The 13,459-nt window shown below is 54.3% G+C and overlaps 2 protein-coding genes across 11 annotated transcripts in view; both read right to left on the bottom strand.

Annotated features, from left to right (window-relative positions):
* epb41l4a (erythrocyte membrane protein band 4.1 like 4A) overlaps positions 1–13,459 on the bottom strand; it is a 474,019-nt gene that overhangs the window by 132,275 nt on the left and 328,285 nt on the right. The gene's annotated exons all lie outside the window — the stretch shown is intronic.
* On the bottom strand, positions 9,053–11,512 carry LOC147124451 (uncharacterized). The gene is made up of 2 exons (XM_086000317.1): positions 11,259–11,512; positions 9,053–11,099 (listed from the first exon to the last, which is right to left on the bottom strand). Exon 2 carries the CDS (start codon positions 10,904–10,906, stop codon positions 9,857–9,859), a length of 1,050 nt encoding a protein of 349 aa, XP_085856443.1. The 5' UTR covers positions 10,907–11,099; positions 11,259–11,512; the 3' UTR covers positions 9,053–9,856.

The following is a 13,459-nucleotide window of genomic DNA, read 5'->3' as shown; positions in this document are numbered from 1 at the left end:
AGGTGGCAGGACATATTGAGAGAGTGCATATGGGATCTTGGGCTTCATAAATAGAGGTATTGAGTACAAAAGTAGAGAAGTTATGCTGAACCTTTATAAAGCGTTGGTTAGGCCACAACTGGAGTATTGCATCCAGTTCTGGTCACCATACTTTAGGAAGGATGTGAAGGCACTTGAGAGGGTGCAGAGGAGATTTACCAGAATGGTTCTGGGGATGGGGGATCTTAGCTACAAGGACAGGTTGGAGAAGCTGGATTTGTTTTCATTAGAGCAAAGGAGGTTGAGGGCTGATTTGATAGAGGTGTACAAGATTATGTCGGGTTTGGATAGGCTAGACGGGAAAAGGCTGTTCCCACTAGTTGATGGTACAAGGACTAGGGGACACAGATTTAAGGTTTTGGGCAAGAGATGCAGGGGGGATGTGAGGAAAAACGTTTTTACGCAGCGAGTGGTGTGGACCTGGAACTCGCTGCCGACGGAAGTGGTGGAAGCGGAGACACTCAATGTTTTCAAGGGGAGACTGGATAGGCACTTGAGGGAAATAAACTTGCAGGGCTACGGGGATAGAGCGGGGGGAATGGGACTGACTAGATTGCTCGACAGAGAGCCGGCACGGACTTGATGGGCCAAATGGCCTCCTTCTGTGCCGTTATGACTCTATGGCCTAGAAATTCGGTTGTTTGCGCCAGCGGTTAGCGCCTAAAGAGACCGAGAATTGGGGCGTTACCCAATGTTGGGGCGGGCGCAATGAAGATAGCGACAACTCCCATATTGACTATACATTTAACGCCTGCGATAAGTGTTTGCGCGCGCCCGCGAGCGCAAGCAGATCATGACATCATTTCAGTGTGCAACGCCTTTTAGGGGCGCCTGAGCGGATATTGGGTGGCGCCCGGAGCCTTTACGGCTAGCGCTATTAGTGACAGTTCGAAGGAGCGTTAGCAGGCCCTTCTCGGAATTGGGGGGCGCTATTTAAAGGGGACAGCTCTAGTATAGAAGCTTCAGCCACTTGGCCTGTTCATTGCGATTGTTGGTGGAGAGAGTTGGTGAGCTACTGTGGAGCAGAGTTTTTGGAATTTAGCATTAGAGTACTTGGGACCTTCAAACCTGTCCGGAGCAGTTGGAGCATGTGGTAAACCACTGTTATACCTGCCTGTGTGGGTGTTTGTATTCCACTGTGTACATGTCTGTACATGCCTCGGCTGACTCCTCCCACGAGTCCAGGTATAAAGGTGACTGCTCCACAGTCCCTCTGTATTCTGGACTGGTCGACCACTCGAGGCACACCTTCATTCTCTTGTTAATAAAAGCCTGTTAGTTACTCGCTTAACCTCAGTCTTTTGAGTAATTGATAGCGCATCAATTTTATCAACAAGATTTTTTTATAATGGAGAAGATCCTCACACCAGCATGCCTGGACTTAGACCATCGGGAGGCGGACGCATCCACCAAGTTTGCTCACTGGCTTAGGTGCTTTGAAAGATTCCTGATCGCCTCCACTGCAACGGTCAAATCGGATGAGGACAAACTGGATGTCCTGACCTCCAAAGTGAACCACCGAGCGTACTCGGTCATCCAGGACGCGACCTCGTACACGGCTGCTCTCAAGCTCCTCAAGGACCAGTACACGCGCCCAGTGAACGAGGTGTACGCCAGGCACCTCCTGGGGAGTCGTAAACAACAACCTGGGGAATCGACCGAGGAATACCTTCAGGCACTGTCTGTGCTTGGCCGGGCCTGTGGTTGTAAGGATGTAAAGGCCGCCGTGTACACAGAGGAACTTATCCGGGAGGCTTTTGTAGCGGGCCACAGGTCCAATTACACCCGACAGCGACTGTTGGAGCAGAGTGACCTCGACCTCAACAAGGCCTCTGAACTCGCACTATCATTGGACGCAGCCTACCGGGGCATGGATGCCTACTCCTCTGCACCGTGGACGCCGTGGGGAACGACAGCCTGGGACACGGTAGGACCGTCTCATAGCGCCGTGCCACCCCAGCCACATCCCAGCAACGGCCCAACTACCGCAGCAGTGTCCCAAGGCCAGAAATGCTACTTCTGTGGCCAGGCCAAACACCCCAGAGCGCGCTGCCCGGCGAAAAATGCGATCTGCTCGGGCTGCGGGAAGAAGGGACACTACGCCAGCGTATGCAGGGCCAAAGCCACCCCGAACCCCAGCAGCGCCGCGTGTGGGCCATGCGGGCCGCCATCTTGGGCCTCCCCAGCCATGTGCGAACCACCGGAACAGCAGCCATTTTGGACGCCTCCAGCCACATGGGGATCATGGACGCCGCCATCTTGGACGCCAGCCAGGACGCAGCAGGCCCCCAACACCGCCTCATCTGATACCCGCAGCGACACACCGACCCCTACGCTGGCCTCCGTTACGCTGGACCAAGCGAGGCCGCACCAACTGGCCCGGTCCACAATGGACATTAAGGTAAATGGTCACGAAACAACCTGCCTTTTTGACTCTGGGAGCACGGAGAGCTTCATCCACCCCGACACGGTGCGGCGTTGCTCTCTCCCAGTCCTGCCTGCGCACCAGCGGATTTCTATGGCCTCCGAGTCCCAGTCGGCGGACATTGGCGGCTACTGCGTGGTGACACTCTTAGTAGACGGGACTGTGTACGATAATTTTAAACTTCTGGTCCTGCCCCACCTCTGCGCTGCCGTTCTACTGGGGTTAGATTTTCAGTGCCACCTTAAAAGTGTTACGATGGCGTACGGTGGACCCCTCCCCCCACTCACAGTCCGCAGCCAGCAGCTTCTAAACTGCCCGCCGCGCACCAGGTGCAACCTCTCCACACTCAGAGTCACCCCCCCCCCCCCACTGTTTGCTAACCTCACCCCCGACTGTAAGCCCATCGCCACAAAGAGCAGGCGATACAGTGCCGGGGACAGAGTTTTCATTAAAACCGAAGTGGAGCGGCTCCTGAAGGAGGGGATTATTGAGGGCAGCACCAGCCCCTGGCAAGCCCAGGTTGTGGTCGTTAAGACCGGCGAGAAGCAGCGCCTGGTCATCGACTACAGCCAGACAATAAATTGCTACACCCTGCTGGACGCTTACCCACTCCCCCGCATAGCTGATATGGTCAACCAGATCGCGCAGTACCGCGTCTTCTCGACCATTGACCTGAAATCAGCGTACCACCAGCTCCCTATCCGCCCTGAGGACCGCCAGTATACTGCCTTTGAGGCAAACGGCCGCCTCTATCACTTCCTTAGGGTTCCCTTTGGCGTCACCAACGGGGTCTCCGTCTTCCAAAGGGAGATGGACCGGATGGTCGATCAAAATGCGTTGCAGGCCACTTTCCCATATCTGGGCAATGTGACCATCTGCGGCCATGACTTGCAGGACCATGACGCAAACCGCGAAAAATTCCTCTGCACCGCCCAACTCCTGAACCTGACGTATAACAAGGAGAAGTGCATATTCCGCACAACCCGCCTCGCCATCCTTGGCTGTGTTGTGGAACACGGAGTCATCGGTCCCGACCCCGACCGGATGCGTCCCCTTATGGAACTCCCACTGCCCCACTGCCTCAAGGCCCTGAAGAGGTGCCTAGGGTTTTTCTCCTATTACGCCCAGTGGGTCCCCTACTATGCGGACAAGGCCCGTCCGCTGATCAAGTCCACCTCTTTTCCCTTGACGGCAGAGGCCCGCTTAGCCTTCCACCGTATCAAGGAAGACATTGCCAAAGCCACCATGCACGCAGTGGACGAATCCATCCCCTTCCAGGTGGAAAGCGACGCGTCCGACTTTGCCCTGGCCGCTACCCTTAATCAGGCGGGGAGACCCGTGGCCTTCTTTTCACGAACCCTCCAGGGCCCGGAGACCAGACACTCCGCTGTTGAGAAGGAGGCCCAGGCTATTGTGGAGGCTGTGCGTCATTGGAGGCACTACCTGGCCGGAAAATGATTTACCCTGCTCACTGACCAGCGTTCAGTTGCTTTTATGTTTAACAACAAGCAGAGGGGCAAAATCAAAAACGACAAGATCTTGAGGTGGAGAATCGAACTTTCCACCTACAATTACGAGATCTTGTACCGGCCCGGGAAGCTCAATGAACCCCCGGATGCTCTATCGCGTGGCACCTGCGCCAGCGCGCAGATCGATAGACTGCGGGCCCTCCACAATGACCTCTGCCACCCGGGGGTCACCAGGTTCTTCCACTTCATCAAGGCCCGCAACCTGCCTTACTCCATTGAGGAGGTCAGGACCATGACCAGGAACTGCCAAGTCTGCGCTGAGTGCAAACCGCACTTTTATAGGCCAGACAGGGCTCACCTGATAAAAGCCACTCGCCCCTTCGAGCACCTGAGCGTTGATTTTAAAGGGCCTCTCCCCTCCTCCGACCGCAATGTGTACTTCCTCAACATTATTGATGAGTGCTCCCGTTTCCCGTTCGCCATCCCCTGCCCGGACATGACCAGTGTCACGGTCATTAAATGTCTGAACGACCTCTTCACCCTGTTCGGTTTCCCCAGCTATATCCATAGCGACCGGGGCTCATCGTTTATGAGCGACGAACTCCGCCAGTACCTGCTCGCTAGGGGTATTGCCACAAGCAGGACCACCAGTTACAACCCCCGGGGGAACGGACAGGTGGAAAGAGAGAATGCGACAGTTTGGAAGGCCGCCCTGCTAGCCTTAAAGTCTAGGGGCCTTCCGACCTCCCGCTGGCAGGATGTGCTCCCCGATGCGCTCCACTCTATTCGGTCACTGCTCTGCACTGCCACTAACGCCACCCCTCATGAGAAAATGTTTGTCTTCCCAAGGAAGTCGACATCGGGGACATCGCTACCGCCATGGCTGATGTCCCCAGGGCCGGTCCTACTGAGAAGACACGTGAGGACCCATAAAACGGACCCCCTGGTCGAGAGGGTCGACCTCCTCCACGCCAACCCCCAGTATGCTTACTTTGCGTACCGGGACGGGCGGGAGGACACAGTCTCCATACGAGACCTCGCACCCTCGGGGGCCCCAGTAACCCACTACCCACTACCACCACCCCCCACGACCCAATATCCAACCCCAGCAGACGGCACGCCTGGGCCCCGCGACCCGCTCGACACCCACGAGGACTACACACCAGTGCCCCAGCCTACGCGGGACTCGACGCCGGAAGCTTCACTACCCCTGCCGTCGCCACGTCGATCACAGCGGCAGACAAGACCTCCGGAGAGACTCCAATACACAAACTTTTAATACACTTCACCCCGCCGGACTCATTTTTAAACAAGGGGTGAATGTGGTAAACCACTGTTATACCTGCCTGTGTGGGTGTTTGTATTCCACTGTGTACATGTCTGTACATGCCTCGGCTGACACCTCCCACGAGTCCAGGTATAAAGGTGACTGCTCCACAGTCCCTCTGTATTCTGGACTAGTCGACCACTCGAGGCACACCTTCATTCTCTTGTTAATAAAAGCCTGTTAGTTACTCGCTTAACCTCAGTCTTTTGAGTAATTGATAGCGCATCAGAACACTAGACCTAACAGCCTTTTGACCAACTGGCATCGGAATGGGAGATGCTTTGGATGGCGACGGCCTCATGGCCGAACACTATGAAGGGGCAGAGAGACGGCGGGAGAGAGGGCCGGGATTGGCCAGAAGGAGGAGGGGCAATGGAGGTCGGCCAATCCGAGGGTATGCTGCGAGGGTCTTTAGGCAGTAGGTGTCATACCTTGACATGTCGGAGGAGCAGTGTGTGCGAAGGCTCCGAATCGGGAGGGACGTTGTTACTGAGTGTGGTAAACCACTGTTATTGTTACACTGTTGTTATCACCTACACAAGGTTACCTCTTGCCTCGCACGCTGTTATACCTAGGCATACCTCAGCTGACTCCACCCATGGCTCCGCCTGCTTGCCCAGGTATAAAGGTGATTGCTTGGCTAGTATTCTTCCTTGCTGGAACCGATCACCCACGAGGGTGGGCTCTGTTATTTAGCCAATAAAAACCTATAGTTACTATCTTAACTCGTTGCTTTTCATGGAATGAATTGATAGGTATATCAATTTTATTGGCTAAATTTTGAAATGACTGACCAGCCCCAGCAGCCGACTTGGCTGCGAGCCCTCCGACCGCCGTACCTGGATCTAAATCCACAGGCAGCGAATTCAGCCCTCGACTTCGATCACTGGCTGAGCTGCTTTGAATCCTACCTGGTAGCCTCCGGCGTGCCATCGGAAGCCGACAAACTAAGAGTTCTGACCGCCCAGGTGAGCCCTAAAGTATTTGCACTCATCCGGGACCTTACTACATATGAGGAGGCCCTCGACCTGCTAAAAGAGCAGTACCGGAGCCCAGTAAATTCAATGTATGCCAGACATCTCCTAAGATCCCGCTCGCAACAGCCAGGAGAGTCTGTAGATGAATTTTTACGGGCGCTACAAACACTCGGCAGGGACTGTGACTTTAAAGCTGTATCGGCTGCACAACATGCTGAAGGAAATATCCGTGATGCCTTCGTGAAAGGCCTTCGGTCCGACTACTCAAGGCAAAGACTGCTTGAATCAAAGGACCTCGATGTGAAAGCAGCTACAGCCCTCGCTCACTCCCTGGAAGTGGCCCATCGGGACCTCGAGGCGTACTCCGGGTACAGTGCTGCGCGACCGTGGGACTCGGGCCCGACTCCGGCCGCAATACCCCTCGCACCGCCGCCCCTGGGACCTACTACGGCGTCGGTGTCCCGGAATCGATCGGGACCGCCACCCCCGGGACCTGCTGTGGCAGCGGAGCCCCGCGATCGGGCCGCCAGCTGCTATTTCTGTGGCCAGGCGAGACATCAAAGGGCGCGCTGCCCTGCAAGGAACGCGACCTGCTCCGGCTGCAGAAAAAAAGGCCACTTCGCGAACGCCTGCAGAGGGAAAGCCACAGACGCCAGCAGTGCCTCATGTGAGTTGTGGGGGCGGCCATCTTTGATCAAGGCCACAGACGCCAGCAGTGCCTGTGAGTCGTGGGGGCGGCCATCTTTGATCAAGGCCACAGGCGCCAGCAGTGCCTCATGTGAGTCGTGGGGGCAGCCATCTTCTCCGCCATTTTGTTCGCCGCACTCGGCCGCCATGTTGTCTCCAGACCCGACCACCGCCTCACCTGCCGACGACAGCAGCACACTCAGCCATACACTGGCCTCCGTCACGCTTGACCAAGCTCTCCCGCATCATCTGTCCAGGTCCATGATGGACATCGAGGTAAACGGCCACGCCACGACCTGCCTGTTCGACAGCGGGAGCACGGAGAGTTTTATTCACCCAGACACGGTGCGCTGCTACTCCCTCACTGTCCGGCCAACGCGCCATCGGATCTCGATGGCGTCGAAGTCCCATTCAACAGACGTCAGCGGATACTGTGTGGTGATCCTGTCGGTTAGGGGCACGGAATATAAAAACTTTAAACTTCTCGTCCTGCCAAGGCTTACGAGGCCTCCTGATAGACTGACATACACGAACTAGTAGTACACTTCACCCCGCCGGACTCAATTTTAAACAAGGGGTGAATGTGGTAAACCACTGTTATTGTTACACTGTTGTTATCACCCACACAAGGTTACCTCTTGCCTTGCACGCTGTTATACCTAGGCATACCTCAGCTGACTCCGCCCATGGCTCCGCCTGCTTGCCCAGGTATAAAGGTGATTGCTTGGCTAGTATTCTTCCTTGCTGGAACCGATCACCCATGAGGGTGGGCTCTGTTATTTAGCCAATAAAAACCTATAGTTACTATCTTAACTCGTCGCTTTTCATGGAATGAATTGATAGGTATATCACTGAGCTGTGCCACCTGCTTGCTGAGGATCTGCAGCCGCGTCTACGGTGCAGGACCTCTCTGTCGGTGGCTGTTAAACTGACTGTTGCCCTCAATTTTTATGGCAACGGATCCTTTCAGTCAGCCATTGGGGACATTGCGAATATCTCTCAGGTTGCAGTCCACTGTTGCATCCGGCAAGTTACAGCTGCCCTTTATAGGCAAAGGCGTCAATTCATCACCTTCCCTCTGACCCTGGAGAAGCAGGCAGAGCGCGCGCAGGGCTTCGCTGCTATTGCGGACTTTCCCATGGTGCAGGGGGCGATTGACTGTACACACATGGCTTTGAGGGCGCCATTCCAGAATCCTGAGGACTTCCGCAGCCGCAAGGGGTTCCACTCCCTCAACGTGCAGCTGGTCTGCGACCACCGCCAAATCATCATGGCAGTCAATGCCCAATTCCCAGGGAGCAGCCACGATGCCTTTATCCTGCGGTAGACCTCAGTTTGTGACCTTTTTGAGGGGCCGGCTCGACCACGAGGCTGGCTTATTGGGGACAAGGGCTATCCTCTCTGCCCATGGCTGATGACACCACTCCGTGTGGCCGCCACCCCAGCAGAAGAGCTGTTCAACAGCAGCCATCAGGTGACCAGGAACATTGTAGAGCACACTATTGGTGTGCTCAAAAAGCGTTTCCGATGTCTGGACCATTCAAATCAAATCAAATCAAATCAACTTTTATTGTCATTGTTAGTGCACAAGTGCAGTACAATGAAATGTAGGCTTGCGGCTCCCGAGAGTGTACAATTTGGATTAGGACACTTAAACATTTCAACATACATTTGTACATATATATTAGCATAAATATGACCATAATAAAGTGAATAAAGTGCATCGGCAGATGTGCAGGCTTTAGTGTTTATTTGTGGAGTTCAGTAGGATGACAGCCCTGGGAAAGAAGCTGTTCCTAAATCTGGTCGTACGGGTGCGAATGCATCTGTAGCGTCTTCCAGATGGTAGGAGGGCGAACAGACTGTGGCTGGGGTGGGTAGGGTCTTTGATGATGGTCCGTGCCCTCCGTAGGCAGCGTTTCTGATATATATGTTCTATGGTCGGTAGCCGGGTGCCGGTAATGCGTTGGGCAGTTTTGACTACCCGCTGCAGGGCTTTCCGGTCATGGGAGCTACAGCCGCCGTACCATACCGTGATACAGTTTGTCAGGATGCTCTCTATAGTGCAGCGGTAGAAGTTAGAGAGGATCGGGGGTGACAGATTACATCCCTTCAGCCTCCTCAAGAAATATAGGCGCTGCTGGGCCTTCTTCACCAGAGAGGAGGTGTTGAGGGGCCAGGAGAGGTCTTCCGTGATGTGGACTCCGAGGAACTTAAAGCTGGCCACCCTTTCCACCTCCGCCCCATTGATGTGGATGGGGGTGTGACTTCCGCCTTTGGACTTCCTGAAGTCCACGATTATTTCCTTTGTTTTCTTGGTGTTAAGGGCCAGGTTGTTGTCGGCGCACCACTTCACGAGATGCTGGACCTCCTCCCTGCAGTACTCGCCGGAGCAAGTGGGTCACATCGTCGTTGTCTGCTGCATGCTCCACAACTTGGCGATTCGACGCACCCAGCCAATTCCAGCTGTCCCTCAACGACCAGCAGAGCAGGTGGTCGAGGAGGAGGAGGAGGAGGAGGAAGAGCAGGCGGAGGAGGAGGAGGAGCATGCGGACGAGGAGGAGGAGGAGGAAGATGGAAGGGCTCCTGAAAGTGGAAGGGCCATCCGTCAGAGGCTCATGAGGACTCGTTTCGAGGCCCCTCTGGCGGAATGATGAGTGTCTTTACTCCTGCGCACTTTGGATGTTTGAAAGCCTCTGAAGGCCAGCATCACTGTAATTAGTCACGTGCACCATAGCACATTAAAACTTCTCTTTATTGTCACAAAAGTCTTTCATTACAGCAAAACAACGTCATGTCAACAGAAACCATAACTAACAAAATAACAGTTAACTCTTCGGCAAAGCCGCAAAACTAAACAAACCATTTCCAACAATTACAACAGGTGAGGGTGTCCTTGAATTTGGCCAAAGAAACGTCTCAGCACCTCCCTCTACTGCTGGCCCCTTGATGGAGAACGACTTCTCTTTCGCGGTCGGCCCCTTCCCTCCCTGCTGCTCCTACGTAATTGAACCCCAGTGGCGGGGTGAAGGCTGGGGGACGCCTGCTGACTGTGTGGAAGCGCAGAAGCCCCTGAGGGACGGCCTGGCCGACCTCTGGGCTTGGAGGGTGTGGACGCAGGATGCTTGATCTGAGCATGGCTGGAAGCAGTGTGCCCTGCAGGTGGTGGCAGCTGCACTGCAGACGTACCAGCGCTGGCATGTGCAATGGTCACCTGCCGAGAGAGGACACCTGCACCATGGTCGGACGACACACTGGCTCTCTGAGGGGACCGGCTCGGCTCATCCGCCACAATCGCATGCTCCACTGATTCCTGGCCTTGTATGGGACTGGAAGGGCCCGGGGTGATCCTAGCTGATGCAGATAGGGTGGCTGCAGTGAGAGTTTGCGTTGCCTCAATCTGGGTGTGGACGAGGCCGGCAAGTGACTGCGTGGCAGCAGTGAGGACCTGTGTGCCAGGTGCCAGTGCTTCGGAGAAGCCCCAGACAGTTCTTTCCATTGCTTCGGACAAGGCTGGTGCCGACCGCTCCACTGCCTCGGACAAGCCCTGGACAGACCTTTCCAGGGATTGTCCGAAGCCCTGAACAGTCCTTTCCATAGCGGCCTCGAAGCCCTGGACAGTCCTCTCCATTGTTGGCCCGAAGCCCTGGACAGTCCTCTCCATTGTTGCCCCGAAGCCCTGGAGAGTCCTGTCCATTGTTGCCCCGAAGCCCTGCAGAGTCCTGTCCACTGTTGCCCCGAAGCCCTGGAGAGTCCTCTCCATTGTTGCCCCGAAGTCCAACACACTCTTTGCCAGTGTATCTATTGACTGAGGCATCCTTCCCACTGCAACCATCAGCTCAGTGTGCCTGAGCCGGGCCTGGGTGCTCATTTCAGCCAGGCGACGCACCTCCTCTGCACTCTGTGCAGCAGTCATCACTACCTGCCTTGCCCTCCGGGGAGACGGTGGCCGAACTTGCCTACCCCCCTTGCGTTGCTGCATGCCGCTTGTTCCGGCAACTGGCTGATCCTCAGAGCCCCCCCCCTCCCCTCCAGGGAACTACTATCCCCAGTCTGTAGATGTGTATGCTCCCCTGAGATTGGAACGGATGGTCCGGCTTCCTCCTGATCCTCGCCTCCGGAGGCACTGGCACTGGCAGCTTCAGGGCGTTGAGCCCGAGTTGGTGATGAATCATCTGAAAGCAGGGAGGTGGAAGAGTGGCTTTAGCAAAAGGACAGGTTGGCGGAAAGGCATGCCAGATTGCGGCAAGGCTCTGACATGGCTGCACACTGAGGAAGCATGCTGGCGGGGGGACCAAGTGGAAGGAAACAGCTGAAAAAGGAGAGAGCCTTACCCTCGCTGTCGGAAATGGGGTCGGCAACTGCAGTGGTAACAGGACCAGACAGACGTCCTCCAAGAATCTGGTGCACTCTCTCCTCAAGATCCGTCAGAGTGACGACTTGTGGAGGCCCGCCACCGGTTCGACTCTGGTCCTTTCGCCTCGCCGCCAGCTTGGACTGCAGGGGAAAGAAGGGGAAGTTCTGTAACATGATGCCTTGAGAGATCATCTCATGCCCCCCATGGTGCAAGAGCCCTTACATGATGCCTTGAGAGATCATCTCATGCCCCCCATGGTGCAAGAGCCCTTACATGAGGCCTTGAGAGATCATCTCATGCCCCCCATGGTGCAAGAGCCCTTACATGAGGCCTTGAGAGATCATCGCATGCCCCCCATGGTGCAAGGGCCCTTACATGTGGCCTTGAGTGAAATGTCCATGTGTGTGCCCAGAAAGGGCCATGGGTGCTTGCTGACAGATGGCCATTGGGGCATCATGGCAACAGGGTGCTCGAAGTCAGGTGCAGATGGAGGGAATCAGAAGTTTGCATAAACAACACTCACCCTAACGACCCGAGTGAGGTCGTTGAATTTCTTCCTGCACTGAACAGGGGTCCTGGTCGCCATGCTGCTGGAGTTGACCCTCAGAGAAACCTCCCTCCAAGATCGCCGGTAAGCCTTTTGATTCGGCCTCTTGCCATTGTCAGGATACAGAACATCTCGACGGCGCTCAACTGCAGACACCAACTGGTCCAGAGCCTCAGTGCTGAAGCGCTCTGCTCTCTGTCTCACCTTCTCCATCCTGACCAAGTTTCTTGCGCCAGAGAAGGGCGAGCGCCGATTCTGAGGCCTACAGGGCATTGAGTGTGGCAGCTCAGGCTGACTGACCCACCCCTTTAAGAGCCGGCCGGCGCCTGGAAGTCTCGTGGTTTCCGGTAATTGAGATCACCTGCGCTGCGCCCGTCCGCGCCGATATTGGGTAGCGCCTGAACTTATGCGCCTTAGGAGCCCCGTGCAACGTCTGATTTCACGCCTCAATCCCCTTTGGGGGCGATGAAACCCAATATCTCGCCAGGCAGCGATAAGTTTCGTCTGGCTATAAACTTTGCGCAGCGCCATTTCTAACGCCTCAAGCGGCGCTATACCCAATTTCTAGGTCCATGACTCATATATTGAAAGTGTTGGTGATAGAAGTACCCCTCCCCTACATTACACACTTACACTTCTTACGAAGAGAGAATGCCACCTGAATTGGTTGTAACCACATTTGGGTAACTATCAACATTGACATCCATGGTTCCAGTCGGTACCTCCTTCAACATGAATAGCTGAGATTTGTCCAACTCTTCACTTCTATGTAAAATGTATGAACAGTTACTGTACTATTAAATTCAAGTTATCAACTACTTCCTATATACAGTACATTGGTGGATCTGTACAGCCAGTTATGAAAGCAGTTCTAAAAATGAAGACTACTCCCTTCCCACTTGATTTATGAGATGATGTATAACAAAATACCTGTAACTTAAAACATGAGAAATCCTTAAAAACATATCATGCAACAGGGATTTCACAACATTCAGCCAACAGTCATTTGGACAACATACTGCTGCATTCCTTTTGTAAACCACCCCATCGGCTGACAAGGCAGACTTTTCAGTTGTATATAATAAATCCATCAGAAGTATCTGTGTAGGCATTTCTGGTTGTCAATACTGGTGACTCTTTGGTTCAGTAGTACACTTTGGCCTAGAAATTGTTCCGTTTTTGTGGCTAGCTACTAAGGGTTGGTGTTAATTTGCCTGCATATTCATCTCTTTATTACTAGGGAGGCTCAAATTTAAAAATTTCAATTATGAATTACTAAAACACAGAAGTTATAGTATCCTCTGGAGTCCCCCAAAGATCTATCCTTGGCCCCCTCCTATTTCTCATCTACATGCTGCCCCTCGGTGACGTCATCCGAAAACACATCAAGTTCCACATATACGTGGACACCCAGATCTACCTCACCACTCCCTCCCTCAACCCCTCCATGGCCTCTGATTCGTCATGCTGCTTGGCTGACATCTAGTTTTGGATAAACAGAAATTTCCTCCAATTAAAAATAGCGGGAAGACCGAAACCATTGTCTTCGATCCTCACCACAAACTCCCTTCCCTAGCCACCAACTCCATCTCTCTCCCTGACCACGGTCTGAGGCTGAACCATACTTTTCG

Source organism: Somniosus microcephalus, chromosome 1 (assembly GCF_052327205.1).
Source record: "Somniosus microcephalus isolate GS21.2 chromosome 1, FLI_Smic_1.0, whole genome shotgun sequence".
NCBI lineage: Eukaryota > Metazoa > Chordata > Chondrichthyes > Squaliformes > Somniosidae > Somniosus > Somniosus microcephalus.
The sequence above is the reverse complement of the archived record's forward strand: the minus strand, read 5'-3'. Positions and strand labels throughout refer to the sequence as shown.